Genomic DNA, 25,557 nt, shown 5'->3' on the forward strand with positions numbered 1-25,557 from the left:
TAGTCACCAAGTTTTATTAGCATGGTTATATTATTCACTTGGTGTTATTAACATGATAATACTAGTCACCAAGTTTTATTAGCATGGTTATATTATTCACTTGGTGTTATTAACATGATAATACTAGTCACCAGGATTTATTAGCATGGTCACACTATTCACCTGGTGTTATTAACATGATAATACCCGTCACCAGATTTTATTAGCATGGTTATATTATTCATCTGATGTTATTAACATGATAATACTAGTCACCAGGTTTTGTTAGCATGGTTATATTATTCACCTGGTGTTATTAACATGATAATACTAGTCACTAGGTTTTATTAGCATGGTTATATTATTCACCTGGTGTTATTAACATGATAATACTAGTCACTAGGTTTTATTAGCATGGTTATATTATTCACCTGGTGTTATTAACATGATAATACTAGTCACCAAGTTTTATTAGCATGGTTATATTATTCACCTGGTGTTATTAACATGATAATACTAGTCACCAGGTTTTATTAGCATGGTTATACTATTCACTTGGTGTTATTTACATGATAATACTAGTCACCAAGTTTTATTAGCATGGTTATATTATTCACTTGGTGTTATTAACATGATAATACTAGTCACCAAGTTTTATTAGCATTGTTATATTATTCACTTGGTGTTATTAACATGATAATACTAGTCACCAGGATTTATTAGCATGGTCACACTATTCACCTGGTGTTATTAACATGATAATACCCGTCACCAGATTTTATTAGCATGGTTATATTATTCACCTGATGTTATTAACATGATAATACTAGTCACCAGGTTTTGTTAGCATGGTTATATTATTCACCTGGTGTTATTAACATGATAATACTAGTCACTAGGTTTTATTAGCATGGTTATATTATTCACCTGGTGTTATTAACATGATAATACTAGTCACCAGGTTTTATTAGCATGGTTATATTATTCACCTGGTGTTATTAACATGATAATACTAGTCACCAAGTTTTATTAGCATGGTTATATTATTCACCTGGTGTTATTAACATGATAATACTAGTCACCAAGTTTTATTAGCATGGTTATAATATTCACCTGGTGTTATTAACATGATAATACTAGTCACCAAGTTTTATTAGCATGGTTATATTATTCACCTGGTGTTATTAACATGATAATACTAGTCACCAAGTTTTATTAGCATGGTTATAATATTCACCTGGTGTTATTAACATGATAATACTAGTCACCAGGTTTTATTATCATGGTTATATTATTCACCTGGTGTTATTAATACGATAATGGTGGTCATCAGGTTTTATTAGCATGGTTATATTATTCACCTGGTGTTTTTAACATGATAATACTAGTCACCAGGTTTTATTAACACGGTTATTCTATTCACCTGGTGTTATTAACATGATAATACTAGTCACCAAGTTTTATTAGCATGGTTATATTATTCACTTGGTGTTATTAACATGATAATACTAGTCACCAGGTTTTATTAGCATGGTTATATTATTGACCTGGTGTTATTAACATCATAATACTAGTCACCAGGTTTTATTAGCATTGTTATATTATTAACCTGGTGTTATTAACATGATAATACTAGTCACCAGGATTTATTAGCATGGTCACACTATTCACCTGGTGTTATTAACATGATAATACCCGTCACCAGATTTTATTAGCATGGTTATATTATTCACCTGATGTTATTAACATGATAATAGTGGTCATCAGGTATTATTAATATGGTTATATTATTCACCTGGTGTTATTAACATGATAATACTAGTTACTAGGTTTTATTAGCATGGTTATATTATTCACCTGGTGTTATTAACATGATAATACCAGTCACCAGGTTTTATTAGCATGGTTATATTATTCACCTGGTGTTATTAACATGATAATAGTGGTCACCAGGTTTTATTAGCATGGTTATATTATTCACCTGGTATTATTAACATGATAATACCAGTCACCAGGTTTTATTAGCATGGTTATACTATTCACCTGGTGTTATTAACATGATAGTACTAGTCACCAAGTTTTATTAGCATGGTTATATTATTCACTTGGTGTTATTAACATGATAATACTAGTCACCAGGTTTTATTATCATGGTTATATTATTCACCTGGTGTTATTAATACGATAATGGTGGTCATCAGGTTTTATTAGCATGGTTATATTATTCACCTGGTGTTATTACCATGATAATACTAGTCACCAGGTTTTATTAGCATGGTTATATTATTGACCTGGTGTTATTAACATCATAATACTAGTCACCAGGTTTTATTAGCATGGTTATATTATTCACCTGGTGTTATTAACATGATAATACTAGTCACCAGGATTTATTAGCATGGTCACACTATTAACCTGGTGTTATTAACATGATAATACCCGTCACCAGATTTTTATTAGCATGGTTATATTATTCACCTGATGTTATTAACATGATAAACGTGGTCATCAGGTATTATTAATATGGTTATATTATTCACCTGGTGTTATTAACATGATAATACTAGTCACTAGGTTTTATTAGCATGGTTATATTATTCACCTGGTGTTATTAACATGATAATACCAGTCACCAGGTTTTATTAGCATGGTTATATTATTCACCTGGTGTTATTAACATGATAATAGTGGTCACCAGGTTTTATTAGCATGGTTATATTATTCACCTGGTGTTATTAACATGATAATACTAGTCACTAGGTTTTATTAGCATGGTTATATTATTCACCTGGTGTTATTAACATGATAATACCAGTCACCAGGTTTTATTAGCATGGTTATATTATTCACCTGGTGTTATTAACATGATAATAGTGGTCACCAGGTTTTATTAGCATGGTTATATTATTCACCTGGTATTATTAACATGATAATACCAGTCACCAAGTTTTATTAGCATGGTTATATTATTCACTTGGTGTTATTAACATGATAATACTAGTCACCAGGTTTTATTAGCATGGTCATATTATTCACCTGGTGTTATTAACATGATAATACCCGTCACCAGATTTTATTAGCATGGTTATATTATTCACCTGATGTTATTAACATGATAATTCTAGTCACTAGGTTTTATTAGCATGGTTATATTATTCACCTGGTGTTATTAACATGATAATACCAGTCACCAAGTTTTATTAGCATGGTTATATTATTCACCTGGTGTTATTAACATGATAATACTAGTCACCAAGTTTTATTAGCATGGTTATAATATTCACCTGGTGTTATTAACATGATAATACTAGTCACCAAGTTTTATTAGCATGGTTATATTATTCACCTGGTGTTACTAACATGATAATACTAGTCACCAAGTTTTATTAGCATGGTTATAATATTCACCTGGTGTTATTAACATGATAATACTAGTCACCAGGTTTATTAGCATGGTTATATTATTCACCTGGTGTTATTAACATGATAATACTAGTCACCAAGTTTTATTAGCATGGTTATAATATTCACCTGGTGTTATTAACATGATAATACTAGTCACCAAGTTTTATTAGCATGGTTATATTATTCACCTGGTGTTATTAACATCATAATACTAGTCACCAGGTTTATTAGCATGGTTATATTATTCACCTGATGTTATTAACATGATAATACTAGTCACCAAGTTTTATTAGCATGGTTATATTATTCACCTGGTGTTATTAACATGATAATACTAGTCACCAAGTTTTATTAGCATGGTTATAATATTCACCAGTCCCCCAGTAGCATACCGGTATATCTGTGGACTCATACCACTAAAATCCGGGTTTCGTCACCCGTGCTGAGCAAAACGCTCACTGTGTAGCTTTGTGCTGAGTTTCAAACAAATAAGCAAACAAAATATTCTTCATTAAATTATTAAGAACAGCTACATGGAACAATGCGAATTTGCTTTGTGAGTACAAATGTGAAGAAACTATGTTACATGATTTTAATGTACGCTCGTCCACGACGTTATTTGTAATTTTCTGAAGTTCTAAATTCTGGAACGTGTAAGAAGACTGTAGAATTTTTAAGTATGAATCTGTCGAAAAGTCGTGAACATAAATTAGACCGAAAGAAAGACACGTGGAAGAAAAGCATGGACTTGTTCCCTCAACCCCGAAGCGGAAGAAACCTCAGGTGAGGTACATGTTGAGGTGAAGGTGATTGAGGGAAGAGGTCAAGAGGAAGGGAAGAAATTGAAGATAGAGGGAAGAACAGTGACGTGGACTTCTCTAGGGACAGACCACTCAATGGACGTTCTGATTGGCAATAGAGCAACTTAAAGAAAGATATAAAGGACTTTGCCTTACGACGTCCTACGTAATTTTCAGTTTGTTTGTTTTCGGAAAATATAATTAAATGTTATTAAAAGTTCTAAAATGTACCCCCCTTCCGTAGAATTCTGACACTAAACACTGGGTTCCGACAACCTGTGGTAGGTAAAGCGCAGATGGTCCTTTGGGTAGCTTTGTGCTTGCAAAGAAACTAAGAAATAATCTGAAATTATTGACGGCTTGTTTTACAGAAAGTAGATGTCGCTGTATTTAAATTTATTCTACACTAACCTACGATCAGCAAGCCTAAATAAAGCGTATCAGTCATATCATTATTTACAAGTTTGAATAAGGAGACAACAATAATAATTACAGTCAGGCCTGTTTTACTTGTTCGATATAAGGTACTTTAACTATATTTCCATAGCAATCTGTGGGTCCAAATTGAAATTCTAAAGCTTTGGTTCCATCGAAAGGAAGTTTTTGCTACAAAAATTCAATCCAGACATTTCCGTTTAAATAAAAACTTATTTATATATAGCAGTCATGTTAATAAACACCCGTGAACTCCACGTATTAATTATAAATTGAATAACGTGCTACCAAACTGAATAGAACTTTTTATTTAAACAACACAATAAGACAGCGATTGTAGTTAAGCCTAAGAGGTTTATCAAAGAAAGATAATTACGTAAATCAGAAATAAAAAATAAGTAAAGCATAGCTTAGATAATTCTATGTTTTAGACTAAATAAGAGCATACAATGTCATCAAACAACTTGGAAAACAAAAACAAAACCTAAATTTTATTTATTATTGTATTCCTATTGGATCATATTTCTAGAAAAATAAGTTTATTGCGACCATCTTTAAACTTATTTTTAACATTTATTGTTTAAGATATTTTGGATCCATAATAATTAATGCATAATATTTTATTTGCTGCAGCGAATTAGGCTTAATTCATGGTTGGAGTGTAACGCCACTCTTATGTGGATCATCCATATACACAAGACACCTTAGTTTACCTTATTTAATGTAATATTCTACTTTTGTTTTACCAAACGGCACCAACTCCACGTCCATAATGCTCCCAATTTTTGTGTAAGTGGGCCAAAGCTGTTTGGAGAAAAAACGCTATAATATTACTACATAAGATGGAATAATAAATGAACACCTGGGTCCGCTGAACTGCTTCTAAGTAAAATTATGTGATAATGCTTAAGTAAAAAATATGTTATAAGAGTTTCTATACTGAAACACAAAAAGCATAAGCAAATAATGACTCATAGAAAATAAAAATTTAGGAACGTTAGACACAGAGTGTTGCCATCTAGTGAATAAAATTGTATTTAATATCAAGTATGATTTTAAGATAGAAAATATAATGCAAGGCTACGGATGCTATCGAGAGTACACGGTTATACACCTATCTATAAAACAACAAATAATGATAATAAATACAAATCAATTTAAATGTAATATGTTATCTGTACCTAATATTTGTTCATGTTCATATTGAAAATATCTCATCTTGACATTACACCTATGAACTATTTGGTTGGCATAAGTTTTGTTCTCATCTGTTACCAAAAACTTTCGAAATGAAAACAGACGAAAAAAGACCTTTATTTTTTATTATTATTGACATTATTCTAAAATTAAGAGCAAATATTTTTCCCACCCAAGTTCAATAGAACTTGTCGGAAAGAAAAATAACAGCTTTTCACCTTGTTTTCGACTTACTTCTCGCCCCGTGTTGACTCAACGGTAAGTCTGAAGGCTTAACGCTCACCCATGATAAGCAGAACGCAGATTTCTCATTGTGTAACTTTGGGCTTCAGAAAAATAAAGAAACTTCTAATATTATGAATGAATTCATCTCATTTCATGTGAATTATTACAATATTTACAGCTCTATAAAAACAAATCAATTTTTTACGCTTGTCACAGGGGCGGGTTATGAATAGACTTATCTCAATCCACTTGTAAAAGAACAGCTAGATCTTCAAGACAAGCCTTCCAAGTTTCCATTTCTTCATTTGTTTAAAATCTAACAGCTAAGCACGTGAGATTTTCTACATCCTTCAAAATCCATCGACGTCAGAGTACGATTACGCAATCTCTTTCATCATTGGTTAAATGAATTTTTTTTTAAACCTTATTCGTCGACCATTTGTCGTGTACTTTATTTCAAGCTCTTTCGTGATTTTGCTACAAATTGAAACCCACATCAAACATCACCTACCAATTGTTCTACCTTTTATATAGACGCAAACATCATCTACCAATTGTCCTACCTTTTATATAGACTCAAACATATACTTGTGACGTGGCTAATTATTCTACATGAGGATAAATACTGGATTTAGACTGTTTAGGTTATACTTAGGTAAGAACATTACACTCAATATACTAGATATTAGTTTGCTATAATATCAAAGGAACAGAAAGCAATTGTAACGTGACACAATTTAAAACCATTCTGCAAACAGCTGTTTGTCAAAACCTGCAATACTGGATGTATATACCACACTCTTACTGTGTGTGTATATATATATATATATACACTATAATCTTACTGTGTGTGTATATATATATATATACACTATAATCTTACTGGATACATATGTATATATATACATACCATACTCTTACTATGTGTATGGCCCGGCATGGCCAAGCGTGTTAAGGCGTACGACTCGTAATCTGAGGGTCGCGGGTTCGCATCCCCTTCGCGCCAAACATGTTCACTTTCTATCCTTCAGGTTAAACACATGACTCTACGTGACTGTCGTTTACTTTCTATCATTCAGGTTAAAGATATGATTCTACATGACTATTGTTTACTTTCTATCCTTCAGGGTAAAAACATGACTCTACATGACTATTGTTTACTTTCTATCCTTCAGGGTAAAAACATGACTCTACATGACTATTGTTTACTTTCTATCCTTCAGGTTAAACACGACTCTACATGACTGTTGTTTACTTTCTATCCTTCAGGTTAAAGATATAATTCTACATGCCTGTGGTTTACTTTCTATCCTTCAGTTTGAAAATATGATTCTACATGCCTCTTTATTTTCTACCCTTCAGGTTAAAAACATGATTCTACATGACTATTGTTTACTTTCTATTCGTCAGGTTAAAGATATGATTCTGCATGACTATTGTTTACTTTCTATTCGTCAGGTTAAAGATATGATTCTACATGACTGTTGTTCACTTTCTATTCGTCAGGTTAAAGATATGATTCTACATGACTGTTGTTCACTTTCTATCCTTCGAATGAAAAGTACGACTCTCTATGCTTGTTGTTTACTATTTTCCTTTAGATGAAATTTATAATTCTAAATACCTGTTGTTGTTTTTTTACTTTGTTTCAAATAAAAGATATTATTCGGCATGGCTGCTGTTTACTTTCCTACAGATGAAAGATGTTATTCTATGTGCTTGTTGTCTACTATTTGTTTGTGATGAAAGATATGATTCTTTGTGCTACGCGACGTCGACTTGTTTGACTTTTAATCACATGTGTGAAACTAAATCTGTGAATTATCGTTTTTGAAAATGTAAAAAAGTTTTATGTATAGAAATCCTGTGTTGTCTAACTTGACATGTATATGTGTGAACAGTTAGCCCTATAACTCTAAGCAAGTATTCAAAAATAGAGATGTTGGTAAATTGTAAATTTCCTGTTAGACTTTAGCGTCCCCTACCTTCAAAATAATTACAGTATTTAGGCTTATATATTTAGAAGAAGAAAAAAATATTGATTTAGAAATGCGGCCTAAATACCCAAGAACAAAAACACAAATGTGTAAATACAAATGCATTAAGATTCCTGACATTGTTTTCACAAGCGTTATAACCATATTAATTCTATTGCACACGCCTACTTGCCATTGTTTCGCTTGAAGTTACGTTCATGTCTTTGTGGAAGCCACGTGATTGGTATAACTGATACCTTATTTGCAAAACAAAAACCGGTAACAATATAATGACTAATAACTATAATTTAATTATTTCTACATCAATGGGTGAAAATTTAAAAAACAAAAATTGTATTTAAATTCGACAATAGATTGCATGTTGCATGTGTGTGATTTGTACACTCGTAATAATTACATATACTAATATTCAATTAATTCTTTTTCTGAGAAATAAGAAAAGACGAAACAATTACGAATGTGATTTCAAATACTTTCAGTCCTTGGCTAAAATGGAATGAAATATTTTACTCTGATATATAACATCTATAGATGGCGACACCGTCGATTAGCGAAATACTTCTGAAAGTTAGTTTCCGCTCGAGTTTGGGTTTAACTTTCATCGAGTCAAAGTTGTTCCATTTAGTTTTTTTTAGGCATAATCAAAAGAGTTGAATGTTTTTCAAAACTCAAACAAACATGAAAGATGTACGACAGTCTATAAACTGTGGACACAAAATGCCTAATTATATATAAATAATATAACAGAGGTCTGCTATACATACTTATTTTAATATATTAGTTAATGGAGGTTAGGTCTACCAAACATAGTGTAATTATAATGGTTCTGAACTTTTGCTAAAATTAAACACGATGCTTATTTGCTTTGAAACCTTTTGTATTTTGCACTTTGAAAGACTATGAAATACACTTTAGAATTACGTGTGTGTATATAGGTATATACACAAAATCGTTTGGATGAAATATTTTGAGCGAAAATATTATAGAATGTAGCTTCCTTTTCAAGGCAACGGGTGCAAATTTTTTCTTTTATCTTGACAGATGACACTTCGGTAAGGTAGACAAATAGATTTATTAATGTTCTCATCACTGGTTGTGTTATATTACACAGAACACCTTAAATGGCGAGGACCACGAACCCTCTTTGTCAGGAGGAAGAGAAATCTAGTAATAATAATAAAAATTGGATTTCAAGTATCGCTACTATAAAACCAGAAAGAATTGTAGGGTTATTTGTTTTTAAAGAAGAAGATAAAAGGAAATGATTTCACTAGATAATACGTCACCAGGTGGCGTAAAGTTATATGTCCAAAGTATTTATTGTTATCTGTTTAAAGATAAACGTATATGCACTTTAAACGGGTTCAGCTTATAGTATTACACATATCAAACACTGTGTGACTCTATTCTGTCCTCGTGGAAAGCGCCAAGCCATCGGCGTTTCATTCCCTTCCCGTGTCTCGTTACCACGGAGATTGAGAGATGAGACTGAACTATTGTCTTCCCTTGATCTTCTCTGGGACGTCTGAAAATGTGTAGCAAAAATAGAAGATAAAAAATAGTTAACATCCGTCAATATATTTTTTTTAAATAAACGAGAATAATGTAAACTAAAGAACCAAAACAACATTTCTATCCACAATTGAACATTGAATAGTTGTTCTAAAAATATAAAATTGAATAAGCCTTTTCGTGAGAATAAAACAGTAACATTATTAAAGATTCCTCTGTAAAAATCATATTAATATATCCTTTACGGATGTTACATTTACACCACGTGATCAATGCCGGATTGAGGATTTTATTTGCCCTAATCTTTTCAAGACAGAACTTCTACGTGAAACCTTTATGAGTCATAGCGTGAGGCTCTGGGCATTAGCCCAGTAAACTTATGCCTTAATCCGGGGTTGCACGTTATAATAGTAGTTAAATAGGGTAATCAGTGATTCTTAACTCTCTACACATTTCAACACGTGGGGTTAAACTACTTAAAAACTGAAATGTTTGATCTCAAATAAAGATTTTTTCTATTATTAAAAAAGGAGAAGAATAAAAAGTTGGTTTTCATAGCCGACAAACATTCTCTAACAGCGTTTTGATAGCCGACAAACATTCTCTAACAGCGTTTTGATAGCCGACAAACATTCTCTAACAGCGTTTTGATAGCCGACAAACAATCTCTAACAGCGTTTTGATAGCCGACAAACATTCTCTAACAGCGTTTTGATAGCCGACAAACATTCTCTAACAGCGTTTTGATAGCCGACAAACATTCTCTAACAGCGACTGCATATTTTGGTATCGTGCAAAGAACAATAATATGGCGCTCTTCAGTCCTCCCAAGACACGACTTACATGGGGGGTAGGGAGGGGTTAATGGGAGAATACGTGGGTTATTGGTTACTTCTCTGAGGCTGTTAATCAACCCCACACTTTCAAACGTGGGATCGTTATAAGAGTAACAATAATTACTGTTGAAGTATAGGAGCAAGTGCTGCTCCTGATTGTCCTTCCTCTGTCCAGCAGGAGTTGCTTTACAGTTCAAGTTTAAAATATCAAATACTACAACATTTAAAAAAAAAAACTTCTTTCTTCACTGTACTTCCAATATATCACTTTCAATAAGAAATGTATATATGTCAGGTCATCCCATAAGTAATGTCCGAAAATGTAATACAGAAAGTGCATCATCATTTATGTCTTTGTAGAAGGTTTTAATAACTAAAATACGTAGTAGGACGTGTATAAAAATGTTCAGACAAATAAAAGAAACTAACCCAACTACACTTTTTCAGATCATTAATTAAATAAACCCTTATGAAGATGGATGTGTCTGAGGAGCACATTAGACATATAATACTTTATGAGTTTAAAAAAGGCAATAGTGCAGCAGAAACTACACGAAACATTCAAGGTGTTTATGGTGCGGAGTCTCTCAATGAAAGAAAATGTTGAAAGTGGTTTCAAAAGTTCAGATCAGGTGACTACAACTTAAGTGATGCGCTACCATTCAGGTCATCCTGCTGAGTTTAATGATGACTTGCTACTGGCTACACTTGATGAAGATTGTGTTGTAACAGTTGAAAAACTGGCACAGAAGTTTAATTCAAACTATTCAACAGTTTACCGTCATCTGTAACAGCTTGGAAAGGTGTCGAAACTTAGTATATAGGTCCAACATGATTTAACAAAAACCGACCTTAGAGCAAGAGAGGATATTTGCACGTAACTCACCTTTTTTGGACAAATTAGTGACTGGAGACGAAAAATGGATATATTATAAAAATGTTAAACGCCGTATACAATGGCTCAGTGCAGGTAAACTCGCTAAAGCAGAGCCCAAAATGGACCTCCACCCTAGGAAAGTCTTGTTAGACGTTTGGTGGGATATTGTTGGTGTGATCCACTTTGAGTTGCTGCCACTCAATGTAACAATTACATCAGACTTCTATTGTCAACAGTTAGAGCACTTGAATGTTGCACTGAAAGAAAAGAGGCCTGCTTTGATCAATCGTAAAGGTGTTGTGTTACACCAGGATGATGTACGGCCCCATACAGTAAGGATCACATCTGTAAAGACTGAAGAACTAGACTGGGAAAAACTTCCATATCCTCCTTATTCTCCAGACCTTGTCACATCTGATTATCATCTGTTGAGGATACCAAAGCTACCCTCTCTCCACTATTTTCCTCCAAACCCCATTAATTTTATAGAAGTGACATTCAGAAGCTTGTGAATCGTTGGCAGGAAGTAGTTAATAATAATGGAACATATATTATTGATTAAATAACATTAAAAGCATTTGAAATCCTTTCTCTTTTTCTGAACCTAAAATCCGACATTACTTAAGGGATGACCTGATACAAAGGTTACCTCTTCTGAGCTAGTTGGTCCACCTTCTGTGTTAATTGATCGAGTCCAGAATTCTGAGGCAACTGTGGCTCTTGGCGGTGAATAAAGTTTTGCTTGCGTATGTGACGCCCTCTGTGGAACCGCACAGGAAACATAATACAAAATTCTTTCGATGATGTCATTAAATCTTTGCTCCCAGTCAGCCTGTCTCCCACTTCCACCATGCCCTCCGATTCCTATGTTTCAATTCGCAATTGTAAATTATATAGATCGTTGTTAATTGTCCAATAAAGTTAAAACTAAATTACGACAGCCATTTTAACATCAGAAATATTTAAGCTTGAGCGACGAACATCATTTTCGGTTATTTAAACTTTAGATATCGTGGTATTTTGTCTGGAAGAGTTGATACACTTTTATCGGTTTGTTAATGTCGTGGAAATGAATATATTTTGCATTGGTGAAAAAGAAATCACAGATTAATGTATTATTTTACAGATTCAGTAAATTCATACGTTTTTAAATTTAAAAATCTATAAAGCTGTAGTACTGAACGTATAATAAAAAGTTTTAGCTGAAAATAAAATTCTGGTTCTGGAAGAAAGCTGTCATCTTGTCAAACATTTCTTACCACACAAGTCAACATACACCAGTGAACTAAGTACTATCGCCAGAGGTCCTGGGGGAGGCCACGGAGTTGGCTCCATCATCACCGGAATAATGGGTTTTCTTAAAACATCAGCTAAGCTGGCTTCACGAGAGCACGTGGGAGAGGCTGCATATCGCGGTGTTAGACAGCAGATCACTACCTGGTAATAAAGGATTAGACGTATTTCACTTTCAGTTAGATTTCTAGAAACTACATAATGGACGATTCCCCTAAGAACAACCCCTTCAAAATATATTCAGTTAGCAATAATATAAATTTGTTTTAAAAGACTAGAGAGAAGGCAGCTAGCCATCACCATCCAATGAAGAGTGGGGTTAATAGTAACATTACAACGCCCTCACGACCGAAAGGATACGCATGTTTGAGGGTACGGGGATTCGAACTCGCGACTCTCAAATTGCAAGTCAAACGCCCTAACCACCTGGTCATACCAGGCCTTGTTACAATGTAGTACAAAATTACATTTGCTTAGAGCATGCTGTAAAACCTCCTGTTTGAAGCTGGTCTAAGTGTTCGTCTAAACTTCTAAAGCATAGGTAACACATACTGGCCACTTTTTTATATAATTCTTTTACAATAAAGTGTTTGTTTAAAGTATTTGTAACCATATTAGACACTTTTTTCCTACTCGAATTTGATAATAATTTTGATTGTTAACAATTCGTATAAAACAGTCTCTCTAGCTACTTCATGTCTGGAGACAGTAGAAGGGATTATTCTACAGAATGACCACCAACAGTTATGTTTTGCAAAACCAACCTTTGCTCCACTTATTCCTTCATAAATCTTTCCGTAGAGAGAGTCTCCACCACCAAGCTGCCCAATGTCCATCCAACAAGGATAACCAGCGAGTTCCAGCCTTCTTCGAAGTTCAAGTACAGTTTCTTGAGATTCCCACTGGTAACTAATAAATACTGGTGGACCAGGAAACTCAGGATCTGCAGAAAAGTTGAATTGTATCTGCAGTTTAATCAAAAACAAGCATAACAGTAATAATAGGTTCTGAATAGAGAAGGTTAAAATCCAGTAAATATAAAAATTGTAGTAAAAACCACGTGTTATGTATTATAATTTATCTAGGACGAATCACCCATTTATTTTGTTACGTACAATACGTATTACGATTTCAAATAACCAGAAATATGTATTTGAATTTAAAGCTAATTCAAAATCGATATATAATAAATTTATGGTTCTTACCATTCTTTCTTAAAACGACTATATTTTAATATACAAACAATAATACGACTTTAATTACAGTTATTTCAAATAGCTATTAAAAGTATTGGTTTATAGAAGTTTTAGAAACTTGGAAACTATACTGAGTCTTCTGTCTGGTCTAAAACTGAATATTTTATCGACGTTCCAGGTTCACGACGAGCAAATTAATTCTGGTTTGATAATGTTACGCCTTACTTAAGCTAGCTAGCTTTGTTGGCAGCTTATAAGCTGCCTTTTTACAGACGAAGATATTTAATATCCATGTAGAAATACTAACGTCCAAACTTAGTTCACTGAAGTTGAACAGTTTGTAGTGTACGAAATCTAGAAAACGTTCCTAGTCAAAATCTCTGGTTTCCCGATTAATATGCTAGCTTTTACACCAATTAGACGAGATTCTTGAACGTTCAACAATATTCGACGACACGCTAGAGTTTTGCAAAAGATATATTGTTGATTCTTTTCTCTCGAAAAGCTTCTACAAATTTGGAGTAAAAGCAGGACTCGCGCATTACACAACTAATAATATACATCACGTGCATCGAAATGAAACAAACGTGGGCACTAAAATAAATGTATGACAGTAAATCTGTTACAGATGTTAGACTGAAGCTGTTTCTTTTTCAAGTTTCGGTTGACTGGTCCATGATGAACATCAACTTTACATGTGCAAAGATAACGGTCCGGCCTCTTTCTTCCACGTGCTCATTTAGAGACACACTAATAGTCAAATAAAGAAAAGTGTCAGAAAATTATATGCAGCATAAAATTATTTTTATTAGCGGCTTACGGTCACGCTTCGTTTATTTATTGATGTTTTTCTAATCAACAAACGAATATATGAATAAATATTCTGATTCACTCCTGGATTGTTTGTTTGATACTCGAGGGCTATCTGCGCTAGCCGTCCTTAATTTAGCAGTGTAAGACTAGAGGGAAGGCAGCTAGTCATCACCACCCACCGCCAACTCTTGGGCTACTCTTTTACCAACGAATAGTGGGATTGACCGTAACATTATAACGCCCCCACAGCTGAAAGGGAGAGCATGTTTGGTGCGACCGCGATTCGAACCCGCGACCCTCGGATAACAAGTCGAACGCCTTAACACTCTTGGCCATGCCGGCCTCACTCCTGTAACTACCACTCTTCATTAGTACCCTCAGATTAGGATAAAACCAGAATTATTTATCAATTCTTACTTTAAAATAGTTCATTTTATACATTTCACTGCATGTTTAAATTGGCACTAGCTCACTTATCTCTAGTTTAATTTTATAATAGCAAAAGACATGTATTGACGACAATCCTTTGGACGGCTGTTTATCTTGTACTTGTGATATTTTCAATATATTGATTTATCTCTTTTTAAACTTCACGTACTTCGGATTTACTAAAATTTCAAACTTTTGACAAATCATTACCGACGATGTAAGAATTTTTTATTTAATAACAACTAGTATTCACTTAAATATCAAAGTTTTAACAAGTAAACAACAACAATACAAGCATTTTTTATTTAATAAAAATTGGTATTCACCAAAACTACAGCCTTCTAACAAACTACCAACAACAATAAAAATATTTTTTATTTAATAAAAGCTGGTATTCACCAAAACTACAGCCTTCTAACAAACTACCAACAACAATACAAACATTTTTTATTTAATAAAAGCTGGTATTCACCAAAACTACAGACTTCTAACAAACTACCAACAACAATACAAACATTTTTTTTATTTAATAAAAGCTGGTATTCACCAAAACTACAGACTTCTAACAAACTACCAACAACAATACAAACATTTTTATTTAATAAAAGCTGGTATTCACCAAAACTACAGACTTCTAACAAACTACCAACAACAATAAAAACATTTTTTATTTAATAAAAGCTGGTATTCACCAAAACTACAGACTTCTAACAAACTACCAACAACAATACAAACATTTTTTATTTAATAAAAGCTGGTATTCACCAAAACTACAGACTTCTAACAAACTACCAACAACAATACAAACATTTTTTATTTAATAAAAGCTGGTATTCACCAAAACTACAGACTTCTAACAAACTACCAACAACAATACAAACATTTTATTTAATAAAAGCTGGTATTCACCAAAACTACAGACTTCTAACAAACTACCAACAACAATAAAAACATTTTTTATTTAATAAAAGCTGGTATTCACCAAAACTACAGACTTCTAACAAACTACCAACAACAATACAAACATTTTTATTTAATAAAAGCTGGTATTCACCAAACTACAGACTTCTAACAAACTACCAACAACAATACAAACATTTTATTTAATAAAAGCTGGTATTCACCAAAACTACAGACTTCTAACAAACTACCAACAACAATAAAAACATTTTTTATTTAATAAAAGCTGGTATTCACCAAAACTACAGACTTCTAACAAACTACCAACTACAATACAAACATTTTTATTTAATAAAAGCTGGTATTCACCAAAACTACAGACTTCTAACAAACTACCAACAACAATAAAAACATTTTTTATTTAATAAAAGCTGGATTCACCAAACTACAGACTTCTAACAAACTACCAACAACAATACAAACATTTTTATTTAATAAAAGCTGGTATTCACCAAAACTACAGACTTCTAACAAACTAACAACAACAAAAAACATTTTTTTATTTAATAAAAGCTGGTATTCACCAAAACTACAGACTTCTAACAAACTACCAACAACAATACAAACATTTTTATTTAATAAAAGCTGGTATTCACCAAAACTACAGACTTCTAACAAACTACCAACAACAATACAAACATTTTTTTTTTTAATAAAAGCTGGTATTCACCAAAACTACAGACTTCTAACAAACTACCAACAACAATACAAACATTTTTATTTAATAAAAGCTGGTATTCACCAAAACTACAGCCTTCTGACAAACTACCAACAACAATAAAAACATTTTTATTTAATAAAGCTGGTATTCACCAAAACTACAGACTTCTAACAAACTACCAACAACAATACAAACATTTTTGTTTAATAAAGCTGGTATTCACCAAAACTACAGCCTTCTAACAAACTACCAACAACAATAAAAACATTTTTATTTAATAAAAGCTGGTATTCACCAAAACTACAGCCTTCTAACAAACTACCAACAACAATACAAACATTTTTATTTAATAAAAGCTGGTATTCACCAAAACTACAGACTTCTAACAAACTACCAACAACAATAAAAACATTTTTATTTAGTAAAAGCTGGCAACTACTGAATTTTGTTTCCTATTTCTTTAAGTATATTCTTATGTGACAAGAAACATGATATTTATAAATGTGACAAAAAACATTGTGATATTTATAAATGTGACAAGAAACATTGTGATATTTATAAATGTGACAAGAAACATTGTGATATTTATAAAGAGGCCTTTGTTCACTTTATTCATATTAATATTTTATTAACACGTCCTTTTGGTACAGATCGAACAACCGCTTACTAACTATTCTCAGCCTGTCATGATCAGGTGGGTAAAGGCGTTCAATTAGTAATCTGAGGGTCGCGGGTTCGAATCCCGATTTCGCCAAACATGCTCGCCCTTTCAACCGTGGGGGCGTTATGTGACGATAATCTCACTATTTGTTGGTAAAAATAGTAGCCCAAGAGTTGGCGGTGGGTGGTGATGACTAGCTGCCTTCCCTCTAGTCTTACACTGCTAAGTTAGGGACGGCTAGCGCAGATAGCCCTTGTGTAGCTTTGCGTGATATTCAAACAAACTATTTTTAATGTTAAGCCTTTATTTATCTAGTGTATAGTATCCAGGTTTTGTGTTTTTGATTGGTGATTAAAAAAAAACCTTTACAACGGAACTGGTTTTATTGTGATAAAACTACATACATCTACTACATACATCTCGTACATACATCTCGTACATACATCTCGTACATACATCTACTACATACATTTACTACATACATGTAGTACATACATCTAGTACATACATCTTCTACATACATCTTCTACATACATCTACTACATACATCTTCTACATACATCTACTACATACATCTACTACATACATGTAGTACATACATCTAGTACATACATCTACTACATACATCTAGTACATACATCTACTACATACATGTAGTACATGTACATCTACTACATACATGTAGTACATACGTTTTACTACGTACATGTAGGTACATACATCTACTACATACATCTAGTACATACATTTACTACATACATGTCGTACATACATCTAGTACATACATCTCGTACATACATCTAGTACATACATCTACTACATACATGTAGTACATACATCTAGTACATACATTTACTACATACATCTAGAACATACATCTAGTACATACATCTACTACATACATCTAGTACATACATCTACTACATACATCTAGTACATACATCTACTACATACATCTACTACATACATCTAGTACATACATCTACTACATACATTGAGTTGGCGGTGGGTGGTGATGACTAGCTGCCTTCCCTCTAGTCTTACACTGCTAAGTTAGGGACGGCTAGCGCAGATAGCCCTGTGTAGCTTTGCGTGATATTCAAACAAACTATTTTTTTAAAGTTAAGCCTTTATTTATCTAGTGTATAGTATCCAGGTTTTGTGTTTTTGATTGGTGATTAAAAAAAAAAAAACCTTTTACAACGGAACTGGTTTTATTGTGAAAACATTTAAACAAACGATGACATTAGTTTCTCTAGTCAATGTTTACCGGTGTGTCGTAAAAACTACTGAACAATTATTATTATTAGTTACTGGCTTATGAATCACTTAGAAAGCTATGTTATCACAAGATTAGAGGTATTAACTTACAACCAAAATGGAGCTTAAAGAATACAATGTTACCACAAAATTAAAGGAACTATACTGTTTACTAGAAGTTGATTATAGAGCAGTGATTCTCAACCTGTGGGTCGCGAGGGATTGGCAGGTGTGACGCGGTGGTTATGAAACACGTTCAACTTTCTTGGGATTTTACAAGCAAGTCGAAAACACCAGTTAATAAAAGCTACTACAGAGACACTCTGAAACCATCCAAAACATTTGATGGTTTTCATTGAACTCGAGCACTGAGAACATTACTTCCCGTCACTTGCTGTCAACGAATATAATTGGGTGACCTCTCTATTCGGAATCAACGAGACAAGAAATCTTACAACTCAGGAGGAAGAACAGCTCATTGATTTACGAAACGACGAATTTTATCAGTTATTGTTTCCCGAAAATAGCTTGGATGAGTTTTGGATCTCCATTAAAAATTCATATCCTGCAATCAGTTCAAAAGCAGTTGAAGTTCTGCTTTCATTTGCATATTCGTGGTTTTGCGAAGTCGATGGTGAAATGCGAGCTTTTTGGTCTACGTTAGAACCTCGCTTCAATTCGATTTGCTCTCGGAAGCAGGCACAAGCATCACATTGAAAACATATGTAAAAATAAAAAGTTTTGATTTTTCTGCTATACCACAAAATCGTTAAAAAGCCTTAGAACGACACTCACGGCCAAAGCAAGCGATAGTATTGTCAATGTGCAAATGACATTAATATCACCTGCTCTGACCGTGATTTTCGTTCTGAGGCTTTTTAAGTTATCTCTTTAGTGTTACGTGTATCTAAACGTGATGCACAATGACATTAATATCACCTGCTCTGACCGTGATTTTCGTTCTAAGGCTTTTAACGCTTGCCGTGTAACGTGTACCTAAAAAAAATTGTTAAGGCTTTCCAGGTGTGTCGCGAAAATTTTCAGCTTGTCTTAGTGTGTCACAAGTCAGAAAAAGTTGACAATCAGTGTTCTAGAGAATATAGTGTTATCACAAAATTAAAGAAACTATACTGTGTACTACAAGTAGATTCCAGAGAATATAGTGTTATCACAAAATTAAAGGAACTATACTGTATACTACAAGTAGATTCTAGAGAATATAGTGTTATCACACAATTAAAGGAACTATACTGTGTACTACAAGTAGATTCTAGAGAATATAGTGTTATCACACAATTAAAGGAACTATACTGTGTACTACAAGTAGATTCTAGAGAATATAGTGTTATCACACAATTAAAGGAACTATACTGTGTACTACAAGTAGATTCTAGAAAATATAGTGTTATCACAAAATTAAAGGAACTATACTGTATACTACAAGTAGATTCTAGAGAATATAGTGTTGTCACAAAATTAAAGGAACTATACTGTGTACTACAAGTAGATTCTAAAGAATATAGTGTTATCACAAAATTAAAGGAACTATACTGTATACTACAAGTAGATTCTATAGAATATAGTGTTATCACAAAATTAAAGGAACTATACTGTGTACTACAAGTAGATTCTAGAGAATATAGTGTTATCACACAATAAAAGGAACTATACTGTGTACTACAAGTAGATTCTAGAGAATATAGTGTTATCACACAATTAAAGGAACTATACTGTGTACTACAAGTAGATTCTAGAAAATATAGTGTTATCACAAAATTAAAGGAACTATACTGTATACTACAAGTAGATTCTAGAGAATATAGTGTTATCACAAAATTAAAGGAACTATACTGTGTACTACAAGTAGATTCTAGAGAATATAGTGTTATCATAAAATTAAAGGAACTATACTATGTACTACAAGTAGATTCTAGAGAAAATAGTGTTATCACAAAATTAAAGGAACTATACTATGTACTACAAGTAGATTCTAGAGAATATAGTGTCATCACATAATTAAAAAAACTATACTATGTACTACAAGTAGATTCTAGAGAATATAGTGTTATCACAAAATTAAAGGAACTATACTGTATACTACAAGTAGATTCTAGAGAATATAGTGTTATCACACAATTAAAGGAACTATACTGTGTACTACAAGTAGATTCTAGAGAATATAGTGTTATCACAAAATTAAAGGAACTATACTATGTACTACAAGTAGATTCTAGAGAATATAGTGTTATCATAAAATTAAAGGAACTATACTATGTACTACAAGTAGATTCTAGAGAATATAGTGTTATCATAAAATTAAAGGAACTATACTATGTACTACAAGTAGATTCTAGAGAATATAGTGTTATCACAAAATTAAAAGAACTATACTGTGTAGTACATAGTATACACTATAGAATATAGTGTTATCATAAAATTAAAGGAACTATACTGTGTACTACAAGTAGATTCTAGAGAATATAGTGTTATCACAAAATTAAAAGAACTATACTGTGTACTACAAGTAGATTCCATAGAATATAGTGTTATCACAAAATTAAAGGAACTATACTATGTACTACAAGTAGATTCTATAGAATATAGTGTTATCACAAAATTAAAAAAACTATACTATGTACTACAAGTAGATTCTAGAGAATATAGTGTTATCACAAAATTAAAGGAACTATACTGTATACTACAAGTAGATTCTAGAGAATATAGTGTTATCACACAATTAAAGGAACTATACTGTGTACTACAAGTAGATTCTAGAGAATATAGTGTTATCACAAAATTAAAGGAACTATACTATGTACTACAAGTAGATTCTAGAGAATATAGTGTTATCACAAAATTAAAGGAACTATACTATGTACTACAAGTAGATTCTAGAGAATATAGTGTTATCACAAAATTAAAGGAACTATACTGTATACTACAAGTAGGTTCTAGAGAATATAGTGTTATCACAAAATTAAAGGAACTATACTGTGTACAACAACTAGATTCCATAGAATATAGTGTTATCACAAAATTAAAGGAACTATGCTGTATACTACAAGTAGATTCTAGAGAATATAGTGTTATCACACAATTAAAGGAACTATACTGTATACTACAAGTAGGTTCTAGAGAATATAGTGTTATCACAAAATTAAAGGTACTATACTGTATACTACAAGTAGATTCTATAGAATATAGTGTTATCACAAAATTAAAGGAACTATACTGTATACTACAAGTAGGTTCTAGAGAATATAGTGTTATCACACAATTAAAGGAACTATACTGTATACTACAAGTAGGTTCTAGAGAATATAGTGTTATCACACAATTAAAGGAACTATACTGTATACTACAAGTAGATTCTAGAGAATATACTGTTATCCTAAAATTAAAGGAACTATACTATGTACTACAAGTAGATTCTAGATAATATAGTGTTATCACAAAATTAAAGGAACTATACTGTGTACTACAAGTAGATTCTAGAGAATATAGTGTTATCATAAAATTAAAGGAACTATACTGTATACTACAAGTAGATTCCAGAGAATATAGTGTTATCACAAAATTAAAGGTACTATACTGTATACTACAAGTAGATTCTAGAGAATATAGTGTTATCACACAATTAAAGGAACTATACTGTATACTACAAGTAGATTCTAGAGAATATAGTATTATCACAAAATTAAAGGAACTATACAATGTACTACAAGTAGATTCTAGAGAATATAGTGTTATCACACAATTAAAGGAACTATACTGTGTACTACAAGTAGATTCTAGAGAATATAGTGTTATCACAAAATTAAAGGAACTATACAATGTACTACAAGTAGATTCTAGAGAATATAGTGTTATCATAAAATTAAAGGAACTATACTGTGTACTACAAGTAGATTCTATAGAATATAGTGTTATCAAAAAATTAAAGGAACTATACTATGTACTACAAGTAGATTCTAGAGAATATAGTGTTATCACAAAATTACAGGAACTATACTGTGTACTACAAGTAATTTCTAGAGAATATAGTGTTATCACAAAATTAAAAAAACTATACTATGTACTACAAGTAGATTCTAGAGAAAATAGTGTTATCACAAAATTAAAGGTACTATACTGTATACTACAAGTAGATTCTATAGAATATAGTGTTATCACAAAATTAAAGGAACTATACTGTATACTACAAGTAGGTTCTAGAGAATATAGTGTTATCACACAATTAAAGGAACTATACTGTATACTACAAGTAGGTTCTAGAGAATATAGTGTTATCACACAATTAAAGGAACTATACTGTATACTACAAGTAGATTCTAGAGAATATACTGTTATCCTAAAATTAAAGGAACTATACTATGTACTACAAGTAGATTCTAGATAATATAGTGTTATCACAAAATTAAAGGAACTATACTGTGTACTACAAGTAGATTCTAGAGAATATAGTGTTATCATAAAATTAAAAAAACTATACTGTATACTACAAGTAGATTCTAGAGAATATAGTGTTATCACAAAATTAAAGGTACTATACTGTATACTACAAGTAGATTCTATAGAATATAGTGTTATCACAAAATTAAAGGAACTATACTGTATACTACAAGTAGGTTCTAGAGAATATAGTGTTATCACACAATTAAAGGAACTATACTGTATACTACAAGTAGATTCTAGAGAATATAGTGTTATCACAAAATTAAAAAACTATACTGTATACTACAAGTAGATTCTAGAGAATATAGAGAATATATTTATCACAAAATTAAAGGAACTATACAATGTACTACAAGTAGATTCTAGAGAATATAGTGTTATCACACAATTAAAGGAACTATACTATGCACTACAAGTAGATTCTAGAGAATATAGTGTTATCATAAAATTAAAGGAACTATACTATGTACTACAAGTAGATTCTAGAGAATATAGTGTTATCACAAAATTAAAGGAATTATACTGTGTACAACAACTAGATTCCATAGAATATAGTGTTATCACAAAATTAAAGGAACTATACTATGTACTACAAGTGGATTCTATAGAATATAGTGTTATCACAAAATTAAAGGAACTATACTATGTACTACAAGTAGATTCTAGAGTATATAGTGTTATCATAAAATTAAAGGAACTATACTGTGTACTACAAGTAGATTCTAGAGAATATAGTGTTATCACAAAATTAAAGGAACTATACTATGTACTACAAGTAGATTCTATAGAATATAGTGTAATCATAAAATTAAAGGAACTATACTGTGTACTACAAGTAGATTCTATAGAATATAGTGTTATCAAAAAATTAAAGGAACTATACTATGTACTACAAGTAGATTCTAGAGAATATAGTGTTATCACAAAATTAAAGGAACTATACTGTGTACTACAAGTAATTTCTAGAGAATATAGTGTTATCACAAAATTAAAGGAACTATACTATGTACTACAAGTAGATTCTAGAGAATATAGTGTTATCATAAAATTAAAGGAACTATACTGTGTACTAGAAGTAGATTCTATAGAATATAGTGTTATCATAAAATTAACGGAACTATACTATGTACTACAAGTAGATTCTAGAGAATATAGTGTTATCACAAAATTAAAGGAATTATACTGTGTACAACAACTAGATTCCATAGAATATAGTGTTATCACAAAATTAAAGGAACTATACTATGTACTACAAGTGGATTCTATAGAATATAGTGTCATCACAAAATTAAAGGAACTATACTATGTACTACAAGTAGATTCTAGAGAATATAGTGTTATCACAAAATTAAAGGAACTATACTATGTACTACAAGTAGATTCTATAGAATATAGTGTTATCATAAAATTAAAGGAACTATACTATGTACTACAAGTAGATTCTAGAGAATATAGTGTTATCACAAAATTAAAGGAACTATACTGTGTACAACAACTATATTCCATAGAATATAGTGTTATCACAAAATTAAAGGAACTATACTGTATACTACAAGTAGATTCTAGAGAATATAGTGTTATCACAAAATTAAAGGAACTATACTGTATACTACAAGTAGATTCTAGAGAATATAGTGTTATCACAAAATTAAAGAACTATACTGTGTACTACAAGTAGATTCTAGAGAATATAGTGTTATCACAAAATTAAAGGAACTATACTGTGTACTACAAGTAGATTCTAGAAAATATAGTGTTATCACAAAATTAAAGGAACTATACTGTATACTACAAGTAGATTCTAGAGAATATAGTGTTATCACAAAATTAAAGGAACTATACTATGTACTACAAGTAGATTCTAGAGAATATAGTGTTATCATAAAATTAAAGGAACTATACTGTGTACTACAAGTAGATTCTAGAGAATATAGTGTTATCACAAAATTAAAGGAACTATACTATGTACTACAAGTAGATTCTAGAGAATATAGTGTTATCATAAAATTAAAGGAACTATACTATGTACTACAAGTAGATTCTAGAGAATATAGTGTTATCACAAAATTAAAGGAACTATACTATGTACTACAAGTAGATTCTAGAGAATATAGTGTTATCACATAATTAAAAAGAACTATACTGTGTACTACATAGTATACAATTATAGAATATAGTGTTATCATAAAATTAAAGGAACTATACTGTGTACTACAAGTAGATTCTAGAGAATATAGTGTTATCACAAAATTAAAGGAACTATACTGTGTACTACAAGTAGATTCTAGAGAATATAGTGTTATCACAAAATTAAAGGAACTATACTATGCATTACAAGTAGATTCTAGAGAATATAGTGTTATCACAAAATTAAAAAAAAAACTATACTATGTACTACAAGTAGATTCTAGAGAATATAGTGTTATCACAAAATTAAAGGAACTATACTGTATACTACAAGTAGGTTCTAGAGAATATAGTGTTATCACACAATTAAAGGAATATACTGTGTACAACAAGTAGATTCCATAGAATATAGTGTTATCACAAAATTAAAGGAACTATA

At 31.6% G+C, this 25,557-nt stretch overlaps 1 protein-coding gene across 1 annotated transcript in view; it reads right to left on the minus strand.

Moving 5' to 3' along the window:
- Window positions 1-9,091: 9,091 nt before the first annotated feature.
- The window catches only part of LOC143248537 (uncharacterized), a 211,190-nt gene continuing 194,724 nt past the window's right edge, over window positions 9,092-25,557 (minus strand). The window contains exons 20-23 of the mRNA XM_076496963.1: window positions 13,321-13,499; window positions 12,523-12,700; window positions 11,913-12,127; window positions 9,092-9,563 (exon numbers count right to left, since the gene is read on the minus strand). Coding sequence (XP_076353078.1) covers window positions 9,408-9,563; window positions 11,913-12,127; window positions 12,523-12,700; window positions 13,321-13,499 — 728 coding nt within the window. The 3' untranslated portion in view covers window positions 9,092-9,407. The remainder of the gene's footprint in view (window positions 9,564-11,912; window positions 12,128-12,522; window positions 12,701-13,320; window positions 13,500-25,557) is intronic.

Source organism: Tachypleus tridentatus, chromosome 4 (assembly GCF_004210375.1).
Source record: "Tachypleus tridentatus isolate NWPU-2018 chromosome 4, ASM421037v1, whole genome shotgun sequence".
Taxonomy (NCBI): Eukaryota; Metazoa; Arthropoda; class Merostomata; order Xiphosura; family Limulidae; genus Tachypleus; species Tachypleus tridentatus.